The 22,097-nt window shown below is 43.7% G+C and overlaps 1 protein-coding gene across 2 annotated transcripts in view; it reads left to right on the top strand.

The window, feature by feature from the left end:
* Positions 1-22,097, top strand: part of syngr3a (synaptogyrin 3a) — an 81,959-nt gene that overhangs the window by 32,580 nt on the left and 27,282 nt on the right. Inside the window, exon 1 of one of the 2 annotated variants that reach the window (XM_068002834.1) lies at positions 10,498-10,566. The exons of the other annotated variant lie outside the window; for it this stretch is intronic. Within the exon in view, the coding sequence (XP_067858935.1) occupies positions 10,564-10,566 (3 nt within the window). The 5' untranslated portion in view covers positions 10,498-10,563. Of the gene's footprint in view, positions 1-10,497; positions 10,567-22,097 lie in introns of those variants that run through there. 2 annotated transcript variants of the gene reach the window in all.

Raw genomic sequence — 22,097 nt, 5'->3', positions numbered from 1 at the left:
TCCAATTTTCGGTCTATTTAACTTAATAAATGTAAGACCAGTCATGGTTTCTTATGGGCCTGAGCTCCTCCCCACCTGAATTTTCGGTACGCATTGCGCCCAGATAATCCAATATGCCCAGGACCAGGAAAATCTGCTCCACACAGCTATCATGGACTCTATTCTACTCAGTTAGTCTCCTGAGGAAAATTTCTCCATAAAAGCTTGATGTCTGAAGGTAGCTGATTAAAACTGTCAAATATTTATCCATCGTCTTATCTCCACAATTCAACCCTAACATTTTCCTCTCTCGTGTCTCCAAAGCAAAGGGACCATTTTATCCCATGGAATATTTGATCATCTCAAGACCAATTCTGTTCCCTGACAACCTTTTGTCCAGTTCCTTTTTAAAGAAGCTAACATTTTAATCATCATTTAAAAGATAAACGAGAAACATGTGCAGATTTCTATTTTTATCTTATTTCAATTTATGGGCACAAATCTGCAAGGGAAAAGTACTTTCTGCGAGGCAGACCTATAATTTTTTTTAAATAAAAGAAGCAACAACAGGGGAGAATTTTATTTTAAGAAGCAGAAAATGAAGCATTCTGGACTTTGATTGAAGAGCAGTGTGAACTGTTTGCCAAAGGTGTAACTTTAGGTTCCACTGATGGCTAATATCGAAAGAATTAAAACTAGGAAGTCTGCCACAACCACATACATCCAAGTGGCCAGAGTTAACAAAGTATTTATTTGGAAAAAAATCTCAGTCATGCTCATGTTTCCTTAGAGAATATTGACACTGGTTTGTTGAGGGCACTGGGACTTATGTTGCAGATTCCATAGCAATTCCAAAGAGGGATGAGAATTAATTCAGTATTTGTGAAAAAACACAGAACAAATTAAATGAAAAACAAATCTGATGGTGAGCAGTTGACACCAAGGTGTAAATTTAGCTCTCATTAATTTCCTTGTGACTCAGTTAATAGGAAATAAGAAGTAACATTGTTTTTTCAGAAGAGTATAAATCAGATTGACCAGCACAGTCTGTCTAATATTTACATTTCAGCATTTGACTTTTTGAAAAAAATTACTTGACATAATATATGGAGAAGATTTATAAAGCCAGTCGTACAAATTCAATATATAAAGACTATTTAAGGTAGCAGAATAAAACTGTGGCACAGGGTGTATTGTGCTTTTAGTGTTTTTTTAAAAGCCTCAAAAATAAGGCTTTATTCATTTTGAGGAACTTAGCAACAAATGTTGTAGATTAGTGCTTGGTCATGATGGAGTGATCGGGCATTATCATGTGGCAGTGTGGCAAACAACCACTGTTACATAGGAACAGGAATAGGCCATTCAGCCCCTCGAGCCTGTTCCACCATTCAGTTAGATCATGGCTAATCTGTATCTTAACTCCATCTACCCGCCTTGGTTCCGTAACCCTTGCCTAACAAAAATCTATCCATCTCATTTTTGAATTTTTCAATTGACCCCCAGTCTCTAACAGCTTTTTGAGGGAGAGAGTTCCAGATTCCCACTACCTTTGTGTGAAGAAGTGCTTCCTGGCATCACCCCTGAACAGCCTAGTTCTAATTTTAAGGTTATACCCCTTGTTCTGGCCTCTCGCACCAGAGGAAATAGTTTCTCTCCATCTTCCCTATTCAATCCTTTAATCATCTTAAACACTTTATGAATGTAAAAGGTATGATCAGTAAGTTCGCTGATGATACAAAAATTGGTAGGGTGGTAAATAGCGAGGAGGATAGCCTCAGTCTGCAGGACGATATAGATGGGTTGGTCAGATGGGCGGAACAGTGGCAAATGGAATTTAACCCGGAAAAGTGCGAGGTGATGCACTTTGGAGGGACTAACAAGGCAAGGGAATACACAATGAATGGGAGGACCCTAGGCAAGACAGAGGGTCAGAGGGATCTTGGTGTGCAAGTTCACAGATCCCTGAAGGCGGCGGAACAGGTAGATAAGGTGGTAAAGAAGGCATATGGGATACTTGCCTTTATTAGCCAAGGCATAGAATATAAGAACAAGGAGGTTATGATGGAGCTGTATAAAACACTGGTTAGGCCACAGCTGGAGTACTGTGTGCAGTTCTGGTCGCCACACTACAGGAAGGATGTGATCGCTTTGGAGAGGGTGCAGAGGAGATTCACCAGGATGTTACCAGGGCTGGAGCGCTTCAGCTATGAAGAGAGACTGGGAAGATTGGGTTTGTTTTCCTTGGAGCAGAGGAGGCTGAGGGGGGACATGATTGAGGTGTACAGAATTATGAGGGGCACAGATAGGATAGATACTAAGGAGCTTTTTCCCTTCGTTGAGGGTTCTATAACAAGGGGGCATAGATTCAAGGTAAAAGGCGGGAGGTTTAGAGGGGATTTGAGAAAGAACTTTTTCACCCAGAGGGTGGTTGGAGTCTGGAACTCACTGCCTGAAAGGGTTGTGGAGGCAGGAACCCTCACAACATTCAAGAAGCATTTGGATGAGCACTTGAAATGCCATAGCATACAAGGCTACGGACCAAATGCTGGAATATGGGATTAGATTAGACTGGGCTTGATGGCCGGCGCGGACACGATGGGCCGAAGGGCCTCTATCCGTGCCGTATAACTCTATGACTCTATGACTTCAATTAGATCACCCCTTAATCTTCTATATTCAAGGGAATACAAGCTTAGTCTATGCAACCTGACCTCTCAACTTAACGCTTTTAGTCCCAGTGTCATTCTGGTGAATCTATGCTGCACCGCCTCCAAGGCCAATATATCCTTCCTGAGATGCGGTGCCCAGAACTGAACACAGCACTCCAGATGGGGTCTAACCAGAACAGCTCTGTTATAATCCTTTTGTCAACATGCTGTCACATGATCCTGTGCTGCTGGTCTTGGTGTAGTTAAAGTCATTTTCCTTTTATGAAACATATTATGATGATGTTGAAAACAGTATTGCTCCTTATTGCCAGTTGCAATGGTCCTGAACAGCATGCCAGAATAAAGCTGTGGTAATACCAGAGTCTGCTGAAATTACATGATTTAAATGTTTGAATGGGTGCAGATCTATATTGTGTCTAAAATTGAATACTGCTCTCGCTCCATCGTGAGTGTGATTGCTATTATCATTGGCACTAACACTAATACAAATAACAACAATATTCTACTGTGAGCTTAGTCCTCTACCCCAGAATTATTGGCACACTTTTGCACCATCACTGCAAGAAATGTTCTGTTGTATCTTGTTTCTGTGTATCCTAAAGCTCGCAGCTATTTAAAGGTCACTCTTGGAGGTTCTCACTGACTAGCACAATTGTGTTTTCAAGTGGCAGTCTTGTGCTTTCACATTGACTGTTCAGTTTAAAAAATCCCAGAAAGCCAGGGATCTTTCTGTGTCTTGGGCTGACTAGAAAATTGCCAATCATTTGGAATGCATGTGAAACTAAGGCAGCAGAATCCTTTTGCCTGTCTTTCTGGACTTGAAACCTAGCCTAATAAAATCTTATTCTCTTTTGTTTAAAATTCTGCAATGGTTTCATCTCTGTCGTTATCATTATACTGCTTGAATTTATTCCACTCCATGGGCTCGATTTTAGGGTCGGGTTTCCAGCGGGGGGGCCCCGAAAATCCCGATATGCGGTCACGTGACCACTTCCGGGTTCCCCGATGACGTGCGGGGCTGCGTGCGTGGCCCCCGCTGGTGGGAATCCCGCAGGCAATTAAAGCCAGCGGGGTTCCACTTGAGAGTACTTACCTTGCTTGTTGAGGTCAGTTAATGAGCTGAATCAGCTGTCAAAAGAGGAAGTGTGGGATTTCACCTGCATCGCAGAGTGTTTCCCACACTGGGGGAAACAGTCTCTCTCCAACCAGGCGTGTTCCAGCCAGCAGCCTGTGGCAGGTGCCAAGGTGCACCCCACGGGGGAGAGCCCTCACCCACGCAGGAGGCCACCGCGTCACATAGGGCAACCCCTGCCCCCCACCACCCCCCGCCAAGCCAGAGGACAGACCGACACGAAACTGCAGCCCCAGTCCGAGGAACCACCCACCTACCCTGCACAACCCCTCAGACCAACACCTGCCAGATGGGTGGTGTGTGGACACCCTCGGAGGACGAACAGCATGACCAGCCCCAGCAGCCTCGCAGTCCACGCCGTCCGCCGCAGAGACGTGGAGCCCCCCAACACGGTGTTGTTGCACGCCCACCTGCACAGCAGGAGGGAGGGCTACCGCAGAGAGAGACGCATCGCAGAGGGCACTACCCTCGCCACAGGGTCCACAGACCGAGGCGCAGCTCCCCGGACCTCTCCGAGCAGCAGTGCACAGGGAGGCGCAGATTAGCTCGACATGTAGTCGTGGAGATCTGCAGGCTCTTTCATGCCGAGCGGCTCCTGACTGGCCCCAGCACCAACTGCTTACCTGTCGCTGTCAAAGTCACCACTGCCCTCCACAACTTCTCCTCCGCATCCTTCCAGGGTGCAGCCGGCTACACCTCGGATGTCTCTCAGTCGTCTGCGCGGAAGAGCCCTGCAAATACACCTGCACCTACTCTGCAGTAACACGATGGGTGGCATCAGTGGTGGGTCCTCATAGTGATACCCAGGAGCGGGCATTATTGGACACAACAGACAGGATTCGCGGAGACATGGCAGTGGTGGTGCCAATATAATGTGTGCTGTTTGTTGCTCTGAAATTCAATATAGGTAACACCCATGGCAAACCCTCCGACACCCTTGTGCACCCCCTTCATGCTCACGAAACATTTGCCTTACGCTGCCTACTGCACATATGTGATGCATGCCCTGTGGCTGCAGCACAGGTGGTGGCAGGTTGAGTGAGGCTGGCCATGAGGGAGATGCACGAGAGGGTGAGTATGGGATAGAGCCATGAGATTGTATGAGGATTGGGTCGCGTGTTAGTGGCAGGATGAGTACTGGCGAGGTGAGTAGGTGGAGGTAAGATGAGGATGGGGTTTGAGTGGGTATGAGGGGTGATGTGACAGAGTAGTGTTGGCGGTGCCAAAGGAGATGTGGGGTGGGGGCAGTGTTGTGGCAGATGGAGTGTAGGGGAAAGACTTCGTGTTCTCACTGTGGCTGACCTACTGAGGTCATTGCAGCGCCTCCTGCACTGTATGCACGTGGGCGATATGTTGGTGGCACAGATGACCCCCTCTGCCACCTTGAGCCAGGCCTTCTTGGTGGCAGAGGCTGGCCGCTTCCTCCCGCCCGCCGGGTGCAAGATCTCTGTCTCCGCCCTCCTCCTCACCCCATCTAATGATACCTGGGGTGAGGCATCATTAAACTGGGAGCAGCCTTCCCCCTGGGCTGCTCCATGCTGTAATTTGTTCCATTGGTTGCAGCATCTGTCAGTGGAGGACTGCCCCTTTAAATAGAGAGCCTCCAGCTGACAGATCGTACTGCGCATGCGCAGCCCGCCCGACGCGCAGACCAGCAGCGCGGAGCCCGGAGGAGCAGGTAATTGATTCCTATTAGTGTGTTGCCTGCTACGATCGCGCGGGCAACCCACTAATTTCACCGGGCGCGGAGGCCACGCACCCGAAACGCAACCCGCAGGAAACCCGCAGGAAACCCGCAGGCCTGCTAAAATCAGGCCCCATATGTCACTTCTATGAACTGGTGCTTTCCTCTTCAAGCAGGAGGTGGAATCCTGTTGTGGTTCCTTTAGATTCGAGCATATTCTTGATTGGGCTTAATTATAATATTCAAGCTTCCAAATCGGTTGCTGTATGTTATCAGTTTATATTATTGTGTTTTTCCCACACAGTTGATATTGCATCCCTATCGAATGGTTACTATGGAAACAAAGATCTAATATTGTGCCCCTAGTGAGAATCTAGGAACTTCTACTGTTCAGCGATATTTTTAAAATTGAATAATGTAGCAACGGGTATTGGATTAAGTGCTATTCCAAGCACTCAAATTCTATGTATTATAACAAATATTTTTACCTTTTAGAAGGTACAAATATAATTTTGATGCATTTCTGTATGCATCAATGGTAACCATTTAATCTGATCTTTACATGCATTTTAATGCAATGCGCAAGATATAATACAATTTTCAACAAGTAAAAATCAAGTAAATAATGAAAAATATAATACCAGTGTTTAACGTGGTGAAACACAAAAGCTGATTCCTTGTATTTGTGACTGGGGAGTGACCCCCTTGCCAACAACATGTTCACAGCATAGAATCGGTCAGGTAGGCCCAAACACTAGTGGCACCTTGTTACAATTTTGATGGAATAGGAAGTTTAATGTTTATTTGAGGCCATGCCGCTAGTGTGCGCAGGACTCATTATAGTCCCAAATTTAACACATTTATTTGTTACACATTTATGACCCATGATAAACTCCCCACATTTTCCTGCCATTCAACTCAGTGCATTGCTCACTCATTTAAAATGGGCATTTGGCTAAGATGGGCCGAATAGCCTTCGTCATCTGTAAATATCTTGTGATCCACATAGCTGCCAACCGCCTGCTTTCCGAGCAGATGATCAGCTTTTTCACTGCTCATTTCTGCTATCCATGTAATAGTTCCTGAAACTGCTTTCCTGACTCTGGTTGACTCTTGCCTAAAGCGTAGCTACTATTCTCTTACATACATGAACCGAAGAGGCAAGTCACTATGCTTTAGGTGGCAGGAGCTGGCCAGAGCTTTATATCTTTTTCTTTTTAAACTTTTTTATTTTGCATTCTTTCTCTTTCCACCCCTTTGTTTTTTTTTGTTTTACTTGGTCTCTGTGAACTTAAAGCGCATATTTAGTCAGGGAATTGGAGGCATCCCAAAGATACCGCCCCCAGAAAGTTCCAGGTCCCTGGGCAGGTTGCAATTGGTATAGGGAGGAGGGGCATGTAAATCACTCTTCTACAGTTCTAGAATATTGAAGATCCCAAGCAGAAGACCCCATTGCAGCAGAAAAAGTGGCCATTCAGAGTTGTTCAGTCTCTTTTCCTCCTTCCTCTGGCCAGTGAGAGGTATAGGTCATCCCTAACCTGTGACCAACCCCGACTGCAGGCCAAGCCTCACCAATGTTAGAGGAAAAGAGCACCATGGTTTTGTAGGGTAAGCGTTCTTGTTTTGTGTAAGTCACTGGGGGTAGATTTTCATCTTCACTTCCCGGGCAGTAATCTGGCAGAGCAGATTCTGTAATATTCCATTGAAATCCATCTATAATGGCCAGGTGATCCGCTCCGCCAGATCACAGACCCGGTGGTAAAGACAAAAATCTACCCCATTGCATTCCCTGGAAGGAGTTGTAGGCAGACAGAAGCAATAATTGGAGGTGAAGGGATAAGGCTAGTTGAATGAAGCTGGGGTGTAAAGCCAGTAGTTCCAGGACTCTTATGATGTGAGGACAGAGGATATGTTAGAGGTCAGAATGCAACAGCTGAGACCTACAGGGCAGTGAGAAGCCCAGGGAGTTCTGTTAAGGTGCCGACAGATATCACGTGGTCTCAGAATGGGCTGACGCTGCCACTGGGCAGGAGCCAAACATTACAATCAGAGGTAAAGTTTACAATAGGAAGCAAAGGTCATAAGTCACGGCTAGGGTAATCAAAAATAGGCTTTAAGATTCAAGTAGAAGGGTTTACCCAAAACTAGAAATAAACTACAGCAATCAGGGATAAGGTTTAAGATAAAGAATGCAGTGCCTTCACTGAGCTAAATGAAAACCTTTCTTTTAGTGACCATCTAACTACCATAGTGTTTTGCGTGGATGGCACTCTGGATAGTACACGCTTTTGGCCTCTGTGCTATTCGTGCTGGGCCACAAAATATCAATGATTCTTCTGCATTTTAAATCACTCAACAGTTCATTGTGCAGAAGAGTTGATGTGTAATGCATGTGTGGCAAGTTCATTGGTCCGCTTTAGCAGGTAGGAATGAAGGTTTTAAAATGAATACTATCTTTATAATTGAGGTGATTTCTGAAGAGACATTTAGATTTTAATTATATGGAGACATCCAATTGCTTTATGCATAAATATATGAATATAGACTGATAATCTTTAGTACAATTAACCATCTGCACTCCCCATTTTAAGTAATGTTCCAAAAAGCCCTGCTTCAGTTGCAGTGCATTTACCAGTGTTCTTATTTGTCATAGTGACAAATACTTATTGATCTAAGGGAACCTAGCAAATGAACTAAAGTCAATACTTCCCATTTAGTTGATTTTACTGAAATCAGTATCAGATGTTAACCCATAAAAACTCTTCAGTTGTTCTTCCCATATCACTGTGAATATTTATAATTCATAAGCTGCATTTTTTCCAGAATGTAATAATTACAGGCATACTGGGAGTTAAAGCGACTATACCAGTAAACAAGTTGGCAAAGCTAAGATTCTTTGTTTTATAGACCATCTTTATTTTATTAAAACAAAAATCAGTTTAAAGTATGTCATGAGTTTGTGATTATGGTACCAATTGGATTAGAGAGGGAATTCACAGTCCAGCATGGAAAAAGGAAACTACCAGTTTATGGTCAGTAAAGAAAGAAAGCGCCTTTCATGACCTCAGGACATCCCATAGTGCTTTACAGCCAATGAAGTACTTTTGAAGTGTAGTCACTGCAGTAATATAGGGAAACGCGGCAGACAATTTGCGCACAGCAAGATCCCACAAACAGCAATGAGAAATTGAACAGATAATCTGTTTAATGATGTCAGTTGAGGGATAAATATTGGCCAGGACACTGGGGAGAACTCCCTTACTCTTCTTCAAAGTACTGCCTTGGGATCTTTTACTTTGTTGATTATGTGCTGCAGCCTGTATTCTTACTTTCCTGATCAATATTTTATCTTCAAAGGAGAGCCGATAAATGATAAATGCTTACAAGCTTAGAAATAACCTTGTTCATCAGCTGAGTTCAAGCCTTAAACTGAGTGCACCAATTTTTTAAAATTTTTTTTTTAAAACATCTACCGCTCGATTGTACTGATTTGTCGGAGCTTGCAAGTGTCTAAGGATGTAAAATTTGAATTACAGTTATTTTCTGTGATCTTAAGGAAGTATTGTTTCTATTACCATCTGCTTCTTAATAAACTTTATAGAATTAAAAAAAACTTTATAGGCAATCTGGTGGAAAACACTCAAGGTACATTTCAAAATGCTTCAATATGCTCCTGAAAATTGTCAAAAAGATCAAATTTTCCTGTTGGGCAAACCATTAGGACACCCAAGAAAAATCATTTTTCACCTCGAGTTCATTTTCCCCCTTCAAAAGTTTCTCTATCCACCTTGCTAAAATTGCACTTTTGTGTACATTAGTTTCTTCCCCCTTAAATACAACTGATGGAATATTGGGTATAATTACAGCTTAAGTCATGACAAGTTCATGTCCTGCACTTCCTTTGTAACTAATTCATTTCATATCTTATACATGAGCCCATTGGGTTTCAGTTTTCACTGTAAGATGAAGTGCATTGCAGAATGTGATCCCAAAACATTAATAAAAATCCTGAAATCCAATGTAATAAAAAGTAATTTACATTATTCAGTCACATTGAAGCATTGGCCTTTATTGAGGGCTGTTTTTCAGTTGAATGTTGATTTTTGAGTTGTCAGCTTTTTTGAAACCCTACCTCTGAGTATTGTAGATTGGCATCTATAGATCTAGTTCACAGCTGAATCTGTTCAAAAAAGCTGTTGCCACAATGTGTGCCTCAAATTTGTGCCAATAAAGATGATTCAACACTAAAAATAGCAATAAGTAATCTATTATTGGTATCATAGTCACAGTTGGCACCATATGTTGGGTTGAATATTGACATTAAAAAATAATCAACTTTTCTTAGTCTTTAAGATACTCCATTCACAATGCAAAAATTACTTCCTACCAATGTTAATTGGCCAAGCAAAAATTCCAATGATCAAAGGTTGGTTTTCCGAAGACAATTTGGGACTGCCTGTTACAAACTACTTAGCTGTGCCTCTGTGGACTATTTAGGTATGTACGTTTAAATAAAAGAAACAAAAATAAAGGTGCAGAATTTTATTTTTGTTTACTCAATGCCAGATTTGCTCAGTGGTAGCACCATTGTTTCTGAATCAGAAGATGGTGGGTTTAAGCCCCATCGCCGGACTTGAGCACATAATCTAGGCTAACACTTCAGTGCAGTGCTGAGGGAGTGTTACATTATTGGAGGTGTTATCTTTCAGATGAAACATTAAAATGAGGGTTCATCTGCCCTCTCAGACAGACGTAAAAGATTCCATGACACTATTCGAAGAAGAACAGGGGAGCTCTCCCAGTGTTCTTGGCAACATTTATCACTCAACCAATACCACCAAAAATAGATAACTGGTGATTTATCTCATTGCTGTTTGCGGGACATGCTGTGCGCACATTGGCTGCCACATTTGCCTACGTAACTACTCTGACTACGCATGAGTCATTCATTGAAGCATTTTGGGATATCCTGAGGTCAAAAAAAGCACTATATAAATGCTAGTCTTTCTTTATGTATAGATTTGGTGTGCAAACATTTTGGCGTGCAATGAATACTGTATGTTGAGGCACACCTCTTGCAGCTCTGAATGGCACCCTGAATGGTAAGTTCACTTAATGCTGGTCTGAAGTAGAGTCCATGTAAAACTGTTTACTGCTCAGCAAAGACTTTGTAAAGTCAACATATCCATTGCATGTAAATTGATTGTTTTAGGCTTATTACTTCAGCTACACTAAGAAACAGCTACGTAGAACAATCCAATAGAATTCTCTTGTGACAAATACAAGTCTAAATCAAAGCCAATTGATCAGCTGAAGTGCCCTTTAACACACGAGAGTAGTCAATCTTTTGCTTGTGGTTAGCTCTAAACCACTTATTTAAAACACCATTATATTGTGACTCAAAACAGCTACAAATTTAAAATGCCACTTGTTTTTTAGGTCAGGGACTCACTTATCTCCTGTTCCTTTAGTCTCTAATGATTTAGAATATGTTTAGAAGAACTCACCGTACCTCATTCTCAGTTTGTTATAGCGATGACATTTGAAAAGTTCTATTCCACAATAGGAATTCTGTGTTTCTAGTATACTGAACTTTGAAAAGAAATAAAAGAACAGAACAGATCCTGAATTTACTTGCGATGTGTGCATGTGCCGATGCTGCTGGAAGAAGATCAGACTGTAGCACACTTGCCTCTGAGTCAGAAGATTGTGGGTTCAAGCCCCACTCCAGGACTTCATAATCCAAGCTACCACTTGGGAGTGCTGCATTGTTGGAGGTGCTGTCTTTCAGATGAAATGTTAAACTAAAGCCCTGTTTGCCCCCTCAGGTGGATGTAAAAGATCCCATGGCACTACTTGAAGAACAGGGGAATTCTCCTGGTGTCCTGGCCAATGTTTATCCCTCAATTGACAACACTTAAACTGTATTATCTGGTCATTTAGCTCATTGCTGTTTGTAGGATTTTGTGCTAATTTCGCTACATGACAACAGTGACTATATTTAAAAAATGCTTCATTGTGAAATGCTTTGGGACATGCTGAGGTCGTGAAATGTGCTACAGAAATGCAAGTTCTTTCTTTCTGTGCATTGAAAGTCTTCATAGAATCATAGAATGGCTGCAGCACAGATGGAAGCCATTCGGCCAATTGAGCCCATGCCAACTCTTTATATGAGCAACCAGTTAGCTTCATTCCCCTCTAGCCCTGCAATTTATTTTCCTTCAAGTATTTATCCAATTCCTTTTTGAAAGCCACGATTGAATCTACTTCCACCACCCTTTCAGGCAGCGTATTCCAGATCATAACTACTCACTGTGTAAAAAAGTTATTCCTTAAGTTGCCTTTCGTTCTTTTGCTAATCACCTTAAATTTGTATCCTCTGGTTTTCGACCCTTCCGTCAATGGGAACAGTTTCTCTTTATTTACTTTATCTAAACTCCTCATGATTTTTTACCCTTCTTTCAAAATTTCCTCTTAACCTTCTCTGCTCCAAGGAGAACAACCCCAGCTTCTCCAGTCTATCCACGTAACTGAAGTCCCTCATCCCTGGAACCATTCTAGTAAATCTTTTCTGCGCCCTCCCTAAGGTCTTCACACTCCTAAAGTGTGGTGCCCAGAATTGGACGCAACACTCCAGCTGAGGCCTAACCAGTGTTTTACAAAGGTTTAGCATAACTTCCTTGCTTTTGTACTCTGTGACTTTATTTATAAAGCCAAGGATCCCGTCTGCATTTTTAACAAACTTCTTAACTTGTCCTGCCACCTTCAAAAACTTGTGTACAAACACAAGTCTCTCTGTTCCTGCACCTCCTTTAAAATTGTACCATTTAGTTTATATTGCCTGTCGTCATTCTTCCTGCCAAAATGTATCACTTCGCACTTCTCTGCGTTAAATTTCATCTACCATGTATCCGCCCGTTCCACCAGTCTGTCTATGTCCTTTTGAAGTCTATTATTATCCTCCTCATTGTTTACTACATTTCCAAGTTTCATGTCAACTGCAAATTCTGAAATTGTGCCCTGTACACCCAAGTCCAAGTCATTAAAATATATCAAAAAAAGCAATGATCCCAGCACCGACCCCTGGGAACACTGCTGTACACCTTCCTCTAATCCGAAAAACAACTGCTCACCGCTACTGTTACTTAACCACATTCATATCCTTGCTGCCACTGCCCCTTTTGTTCCATGGGCTTCAGTTTTGCTGACAAGCCTATTATGTGGCACTTTATCAAATGCCTTTTAAAAGTCCATATGCTCATCAACCGCATTGCCCACATCAACCCTCTCTGTTACCTCATCAAAAAACTCAATCAAGTTAGCTAAACACAAATTGCCTTTTAACAAATCCATGCTGGCTTTCCTTTATTAATCCACTCTTGTCCAAGTGACTATTAATTTTGTCCCGGATTATCGTTTATAAAAGCTTCCCCACCACCAAGGTTAAACTGACTGGCCTGTAGTTGCTGGGTTTATCCTTACACCCTTTTTTGAACAAGGGTGTAACATTTGCAATTCTCCAGTCCTCAGGCACCACCCCTGTATCTAAGGGTGTTTGGTAGATTATGGCCAGCACCTCTGCAATTTCCACCCTTCCCTCAGCAACCTAGGATGAATCCCATCCAGACCAGGTGCCTTATCTACTTTAAGTACGGCCAGCCTTTCTAGTACCTCCTTTATCAATTTTTAGCCCATTCAGGATCTCAACTACCTCCTCTTTTACTGCAACTTTGGCAGCATCATCATCCTTGGTAAAGACCGATGCAAACTACTTATTTAGTACCTCAGCCATTCCCTCTGCCCCCATGCATAGATCTCCTTTTTGGTCCCTAATCGGCCCCACCCCTCCTCTTACTACCTGTTTACTATTCATATGCCTGTAGAAGACATTTGGATTCCCTTTTATGTTGGCCGCCAGTCTATTCTCATTCTCTCTCCTTGTCTCTCTTATTTCCTTTTTCACTTCCCCTCTGAGCTTTCTATATTCAGCCTGGTTCTCACTTGTGCTATCAACCTGACATCTGTCGTATGCCCCCTTTATTTTGCTTCCTCTTACCTCTATCTCTTTCATCATCCAGGGAGCTCTGGTTGCTCTACCTTTCCCCATGGAATGTACCTAGACTGTACCCGAATCATCTCCTCTTTAAAGGCTGCCCATTGTTCGATTTCAATTTCGCTGCCAATCTTTGATTCCAATTTACCCGGACCAGATCTGTTCTCAACCCACTGAAATTGGCCCTCCTCCAATTAAGTATTTTTACTCTAGATTGCTCCTTGTCCTTTTCCATGGCTAATCTAAACCTTATGATACCATGATCGCTGTTCCCTAAATGTTCCCCCACTGACCCTTGCTCCACTTGACCCACCTCATTCCCCAGAACCAGATCCAGCAATGCCTCCTTTCATGTTGGGCCAGAAACATACAAGAAAGTTCTCCTGAACACACTTCAGAAATTCCTCCCCCTCTTTGTCCTTTACATTATTACTATCCCAGGATAGTTGAAGTCCCCCATTATCACTACTCTGTAGTTCTTGCACCTCTCAAGCAAATTTGCAGGGAATTTATACTCTATATCCTTCCCATTAGTTAGTGGCCTATACAATACACCCAGTAGTGTAATGAAACCTCAATTGTTTCTTAACTCTAACCAAATAGATTCTGTCTTTGACCCGTCAAGGACATCCTCTCTCTCCAGCACTGCAATATCCTCCTTAATCATTACTGCCACCCCCCCTCTCCTTTTTTCCCTTCCCTATCTTTCCTGAACACCTTGTATCCAGGAATATTTAGTACCCAATCCTGCCCTTTTTGAGCCAGGTGTCCATTGTCGCCACTACATCATATTCCCATGTGGCTTTTTATGCCTGCAGCTCACCAACCTTGTTTACCACACTTTGTGCGTTTACGCACATGCACTGCAAACCTATCTTCGACTTCCTTGTATTCTCTCTTAGTCTGATCCCACCCAGTACTGTACTATCAATTACTCTAGTGCTGTCTTTCTCTCCCAATCCTTTGTGCACCTTGTGCCCATCCTCCTGTCAAATTAGTTTAAACCCTCCCCCACAGCACTAGTGAATCTTCCCGCGAGCTCATTGGCCTGTTGAGGTGCATCCCGTCCGTCTTGAACAGGTCCCTCCTGCCCCAGAACTGGTCCCAATGCCCCAGGAATCTGAAGCCCTCCCTCTTTCACCATGTCTCTAGCCATGCATTAACCTGCCTTATCTTCCTATTTCTGGTCTCACTAGCACGTGGCACTGGGACTAATCCAGAGATTGTTACCTTTGAGGTCCTGCTTTTTAATTTCCTCCCCAGCTCCTGAAACTCTGGTCACAGGACCTCATCCCTTTTCTTTCTTATGTCGCTGGTACCCACATGGATCATGACTTCTGGCTATTCCCCTCCCCCCACAGAATGTTCTGCACCCTCTCCATGATGTCCTTTACCCCAGCACCAGGGAGGCAACACACTATGCAGGACTTAGGTCGGCAATCACAGAAACGCCTGACTGTCCCCCTGACTATTGAATCCCCTGTGACTATTGCGTTTCTACTCTTCACTGTACCCCCCTGTGCAGTCCTTTGCCCCATAGTGCCATGCTCAGGACTGCACTCCTTTGAGGTGTCACCACCCTCACTGGTATTCAATGCTGATACCGGTTTGAGAGTGCCACACACCCAGAAGATTCCTGCACTGCCTGCCTCTTCCCACCATTTTGGATGGCCACCCACTTGCTATATTGAACTCTGTCTGCCTGCGGGGCGACCACCTCCTGGAACGTACGATCCAGGGAACCTTCAGCCTCCCTTGTGCTCTGCAGTGACTCCAGCCGCCCCTCAAGCTCAGAAACCCTTAGCTTGAGCTTGAGCAACTGGAGGCATTTCCTGCACACTTGGCCCTCCAGGACACATGAAATGTCCTGAAGTTCCCACATGGCTCAGGAATTGCAGGCAATGGGTCTCAGCTGCCCCTCCATTATATTTAGAAACCATTTTTTCTAAACTCCCTTTAGATACTCGATTATTATTAATCTACTCCCCTGATGTCCAGTGCCTCTTCCCTCAACTCCGCTCAGCTCCTGCTTTTGTACTGATACCTGGGGCTCCTCCCCTGGTGCTCAGTGCCTCTTTTGACTCCGCTCAGCTCCCGCCGCTACTCCTCTTATTCCCCCTGGTCCGCTCTCGCTGCCACTTCCCTTATTCTCTATTTCTCTTTGATAACTGTAAAGATCCTACTTGAGCGAGTTAGCCAAGTGCCTTGTGACCAAAATTGAGTATAAATTAGCAATAAATTGATAATCTCACTTAAAAGGTTTATATGGATGGTTGTTTGAAAAATTGAACTGTTTGGTGTGGTCAGTAGATGGTGGTCTTTTGAGAGTGGGGTCAAAGGCATGCTATTGGGGCATAGCAGAGAGGACTTTCTATCTGGTCCATGTTATACTTGCCTTAAAAGTACTTAATGCTTAACACTGAGTACCAATATCATTCAGTCCCATTTTCCAGGAGAGAGTTAGCAGATGCTTTCATCTTTACAGCACTGAGTCATAAAGTCAGGATTATAAATGGAATAACTTTGTTAGTTTTTTCAGTTTTGTTTTCTAATTAAATAGTGACACATCTGATGATGTATAATTCTGTGAACATTGTTTTATGTTTTATTTTTATAATAAACTGACAAAGACTACAGAAACATCTGATAAAATTTCTAGAAACATGAATCTTTTGCAGACTACAATAACGTAACCGAAATGAAAACAGTCAGTTTATTCGTGCGGTTATATATTGTTCACCCCTATCATTTTTTTGCTTTCACAATACACACAAATTTGTCTCTTACAGTATTTAACCTCAGAAAAAATGACTTCTTGGATAATTTGTCTTTGCAAAGAATTAGAGATATAAGTAAAGCAATCGAATCATATCCTTGGAAATAAACAAGAAAAATATAATTATTATTGTTGTGGAAGTAGGACTGTAGATCTCTAAGAATTAACGGAATAATGGTATTCCCAACATTACTCTAATGCATGTAATGTTGGTTAGAGGGAGTTCTGTCTAACAGTGGAATTGAGACTTTAAACTAACTACTCTCAATTGTTCCTTTCCTTGCTGCCTGTCCATTATGCAACAATGATTGTTGTAATTAGTATGGTAGTGGTTGTTGGAGGCCAATCATCTCAGCCCCAGGACATTGCTGCAGGAGTTCCTCAGGGCAGTGTCCTAGGCCCAACCATCTTCAGCTGCTTCATCAATGACCTTCCCTCCATCATAAGGTCAGAAATGGGGATGTTCCATGATGACTGCACAGTGTTCAGTTCCATTCGCAACCCCTCAAATAATGAAGCAGTACGAGCCCACATGCAGCAAGACCTGGACAACATCCAGGCTTGGGCTGATAAGTGGCAAGTAACATTCGCGCCAGACAAGTGCCAGGCAATGACCATCTCCAACAAGAGAGAGTCTAACCACCTCCCCTTGACATTCAACGGCATTACCATTGCCGAATCCCCCACCATCAACATCCTGGGGGTCACCATTGAACAGAATCTTAACTGGACCAGCCATATAAATATTGTGGTTACAAGAGCAGGTCAGAGGCTGGGTATTCTGCGGCGAGTGACTCACTTCCTGACTCCCCAAAGCCTTTTCACCATCTACAAGGCACAAGTCAGAAGTGTGATGGAATACTCTCCAACAACACTCAAGAAGCTCGACACCATCCAGGACAAAGCAGCCCGCTTGATTGGCACCCCATCCACCACCCTAAACATTCACTCCCTTCACCACCTGCGCACAGTGGCTGCAGTGTGTACCATCCACAGGATGCACTGCAGCAACTCCCCAAGGCTTCTTCGACAGCACCTCCCAAACCCGCGACCTCTACCACCTAGAAGGACAAGGTCAGCAGGCACATGGGAACAACAACACCTGCACGTTCCCCTCCAAGTTACACACCATCCCGACTTGAAAATATATCTCTGTTCCCTCATTGTCGCTGGGTCAAAATCCTGGAACTCCCTTCCTAACAGCACTGTGGGAGAACCGTCACCACACGGACTGCAGCGGTTCAAGAAGGCGGCTCACCACCACCTTCTCAAGGGCAATTAGGGATGGGCAATAAATGCCGGCCTCGCCAGCGACGCCCACATCCCATGAACGAATAAAAAAAGAATTATACAATTACCCTTCCAGTAGAGTTCATTTCCAAGGGAACCAATGTTTTGGCCTATTCGCAGTGTATAAACGGGGAGGGGTGGGGGCCGGGAAATTTGTGGCAGGAAAATTGGACAGTAACTGTTCCCCTCATTTTCCACCATAAAATCACTTCCCCGAGTTCCCTTGTGCTTTTTGGCCTTTCTCGTGACCACGTGCCTTCTTAAATCCTGCAGTCTGGAGGGGCTGGGTGAAACCTCCAAGTCCCACTTTCAGTTGGCTGCTGCAACATTTGAGTCTCGACCAGGAGGAGACCTTAGAAAATGGCATTGGCTGCGTGCTGACATCACTTCTGCATCATTTATATATGGCTGCACGTTTGAGGTGGGCATGTGCTGGGAATAGCCTGGAAATTTGAGTGGATCACCAAAGGGGTAAGACCAGATGTAATGGGTCGCCATCCTTTTTATATCTAGGACATAAGCATTCCCCACTTGCAAAGCAGGGAAAATTCGGCCCTTTGAAGTTCAGGTAAAAGCAGTGATCAAAAATCATTTTGTTTTAAATTCGGAGGAAAAGGTTCTTTTTACTCTGTTGTTTACCATTTAAACCTAGGCTACAAAACTTGAGACCATTAGCAAATGGCTGTGCAATCACGATTGAGATTATAGGTTCTACAAAGATCTTAGTGCATTGAGTGCTAATTAGACAGGACACAAGTGATACACAGGAGTGATTTATAATTATAAGTTAAAGAACAGTAACTTACAGAAAGTTATTTGTGTATTTTGAAAGCTGCAAACAGCAATCAATGCTCTAAGGATTACAGTTTTCAAATTATCACTATTTTCAGGGAAAATTGCTTAATTGCTTAATGCCTGTTTGTTTTCTTTCTGGTGCCTGTATCATAAGTTGTGTAGAGGCTCACATGGCTCACTGTTTGCTGGATGCATGACTTCTCAATTTCATTATGAATATGAGTCATACCAGTCTCTGCAAGAGGGGAATTTTAATAGAACCTTTTGATACTCAAACCTGCCAGCCACACATGGATGAATTTCTAAATAAGTCTTTCCTCCCCTCCACCCCCCCCCCCACCCCATTCCACTGACTCGATCAGTCCTTCAGCATTTTGTGGGGTTGAATAGTGTGGGCTGTTGATTTATCAACTTAAGAATAAAGCAAGCAGACCCATCAAGCAACTTGAGAATAAACATCTCCACTTATTAAAATACTTCCTTGTGTTAGAGTTGGGAATCAATCCCCTAATACAGTTGGTCATCCTTTTCTCTGCCTTGTCCCTGGGTCAGCTGGAGTGATAGACATGTCAGTGAATTTATGATATTTGTCATTGTACTATTGCCTGGAAAACAGGTCAGGATTATTTTAATTGGACCAAAAAGGGTGGCGCTGGGTAACCGAGTGTCATCAGGACAGAAATCAGCACCACAAATATCCCTTCAATCTGAGGAAGGCACCACTAATAAAACTCATGCTTCCAGAAAGTGCTTTTAGATGCAGTTTTGGTGTTTATTTAATTGATTGACTTATTTATTTATTTTGAGCTGTCGTGCTGCAGTTTTAACCTAACAAGACCTGAAATAGATGTCTTTGCTCGCTATCAATCACATCAGAAACTGTGCAGACCACTTGATGTGATCGTGAGCAAAGACATCTGTTGATTTCCTATGGGCAGCTCTTGAAATGGGTTCCAGGCAAACTAGAATGTGCAGCTAGCTATTAAGGGCTCAGCTTGACCTAGGGTTGCCAAGTCTGGTTGGAGGTTTAATCACGTGGGGTGCTAACCACATGACGTCTGTGAATGTTATTGCATGCCCCTCCCTGTCTCCTTAGACTCTGGTTTGGATTCCGTTTTCGTATGCAGATGATAAATCTGAACTGGGAGCCTCAGTCAGAGTCGATTTGTAATTCGACTTCACAGGTTGAAACCGGTCAGTACAAATCAACCTGAACCAAACCCAAGAGTTCGCACAAAGGGCAGCGGGCTCAGTATTTGGGGCACTTCACATTAGGGCACATCGTCCTAAATTCAGCTCAGCACCAACGTTACTAAACCACTCCCTGGGCCAGATTCAATAATGTGGAGATGCCGGTGATGGACTGGGGTTAACAATTGTAAACAATTTTACAACACCAAGTTATAGTCCAACGATTTTATTTTTAATCCCACAAGCTTTCGGGGGCTTTCCCCTTCCTCAGGCGGTGTGGAAAAGACAATTTCGAATCCTTTGCATTTTAAGATCACAGAACAAAGCCTGGTGATTACTGCCCGTTGCCAAGGCAATCACAGTGAGCAGACAGAAAGGTGTCATCTAAAAGGCCACTGAATATACAACCCCCCAAAAAAAGAGAGAGAGAGATAAGGAAGACAGTCAATGACCCGTTATATTAAAAACAGATAACATTTGTTCGCTGGTGGGGTAACGTGTAGCGTGACATGAACCCAAGATCCCGGTTGAGGCCGTCCTCATGGGTGCGGAACTTGGCTATTAATTTCTGCTCGACGATTTTGCGTTGTCGTGTGTCTCGAAGGCCGCCTTATCTCTCTCTCTCTTTTTTTGGGGGGTTGTATATTCGGTGGCCTTTTAGATGACACCTTTCTGTCTGCTCACTGTGATTGCCTTGGCAACGGGCAGTAATCACCAGGCTTTGTTCTGTGATCTTAAAATGCAAAGGATTCGAAATTGTCTTTTCCACACTGCCTGAGGAAGGGGAAAGCCCCCGAAAGCTTGTGGGATTAAAAATAAAATCGTTGGACTATAACTTGGTGTTGTAAAATTGTTTACAGATTCAATAAAGGAGAGCTTTCATAGAATGGTAGAAATAACAGGATGAGGCCATTCAGCCCCCTTTTATATTCCTCCTTTCCAAATATTTATCCCATTCTCTTATAAATTTTGTCCTAGTCCCTACCTCAATAGTCACTTGTGATGAAGCATCCTGTGGTTTAATAGCCCTCAGTTCAAGAACCTCCCTTTTCCCTTCCCCTTTGGTTTTTCCAGTGAGAATCCTCAGTCTCCATCCTCTTGTTCCCCATTCATCCACCAGTGGAAACAGTCTTTCACTATTTACCCACAGTGAGGTCCCTAGGTTTCACTCACCCCTTTACTGGCTGCTCCTTTCTCAGCACCACTCCCACTCACCATGTTGCTGCTGCTAACCCGGCTGTGCATGAAATTCTGGTCCCGATGCCCCAGTCACCCTCTTCCCCCTCCCCCGCTCGAGCCCCAATTCCCCCGACTCCCATTCCCCCTTTTTCCCTGACCCCTAATCCCTATCTCCCACTTTCCGAGCGCCCATTCCCTCTCTCTCCCCCAACCCCCATCCCATTCGTCTCTTCCCAAACCCCATTCTCCCTCTCTCACCGATTTCCCCCCCCCCATTCTGGGTGTCTGCAGCCAAAATGCATCTCCCCCTTTAAGAAATACCGGCTGCCTTTAAGTGGCATCATGGATGCACAATATCTGCTCATTCCCTGCCCCCCCCCCCAATAGGCTTGCAGCCAGTGAGAAGTTCTGCTGCATACTTAGATGATTAAAATCAGCATGCAGCACGAATATCACATGCTGCCTGCATTGACCTTAACTGGCACGGGCAGTGGCCGTCCCGTCCCCTGTGCCCCTGTTTTTGGGCGTGATCAGATTTCTATATGAGCTAGGGATGAAGAGCTTCAGTCTCCCTGAAGCCATCTTTTCAGTCTACCTTCTCCTTCATCTAACCCAGGTATAAAGGACTGCCTTAAAATAAAGGAATCAATCCTGCTGCCTGGCAAGTTGGCATTGATTTGCATAACTCTTGTGTTGCTGGTCTCTGACCATCTGGACATTGATAGAATAGAACCCCTTTTGTGGTTCATGAATGTCATGGCATTGTGTGTAGGGGCACAGATGGCTGCATAGGTAGCATTTATGAAACCCTGCTTTTTGGGTAACTCTGTGATTCAGAAGAATTCAGTACCCTTTCATTCTGTTGTTAATTTTCCATGGGGAAAGTGATGAAGATGTTCTGTAGGTTGGCTGATGTTGCATATGCCCCCAGAGGTAGCTTGGAAGGAGCTGGAGGCATAAAGGTTCAGTGCTGTGATCACCATCGTAGCCACTGGCAATGACATTCCTGCTGTCAGTATTGTATGCAGGTTAGACAGTCAGCACAGGTTAATCACTACCTTTTTGAAGCAGAGACTGTGAATGCAGCTGTCCTTAACATTCCCAGGTAGGTATGCATGGGTCCTTATATATGGCTGCATGAGTACAGGTAGATAGGTATGGGCAGTTTACTGCTAATTCACCTGTCTCATATTCATTCTTTCAATCTCTTCTTCCACCTCTAAAAACTTCAAAATAGAGAATAAGCATTTAAGAATTTAAGTTGCCTCATTGAAACATCCAGTAATACAGATTTAAGGATTCACATCCTGAAAGGTCAATATATGTCTGGTCTTTATGGCTCATTTTAT

Source organism: Heptranchias perlo, chromosome 22 (genome assembly GCF_035084215.1).
Source record: "Heptranchias perlo isolate sHepPer1 chromosome 22, sHepPer1.hap1, whole genome shotgun sequence".
Lineage (NCBI taxonomy): Eukaryota > Metazoa > Chordata > Chondrichthyes > Hexanchiformes > Hexanchidae > Heptranchias > Heptranchias perlo.
The sequence above is the reverse complement of the archived record's forward strand: the minus strand, read 5'-3'. Positions and strand labels throughout refer to the sequence as shown.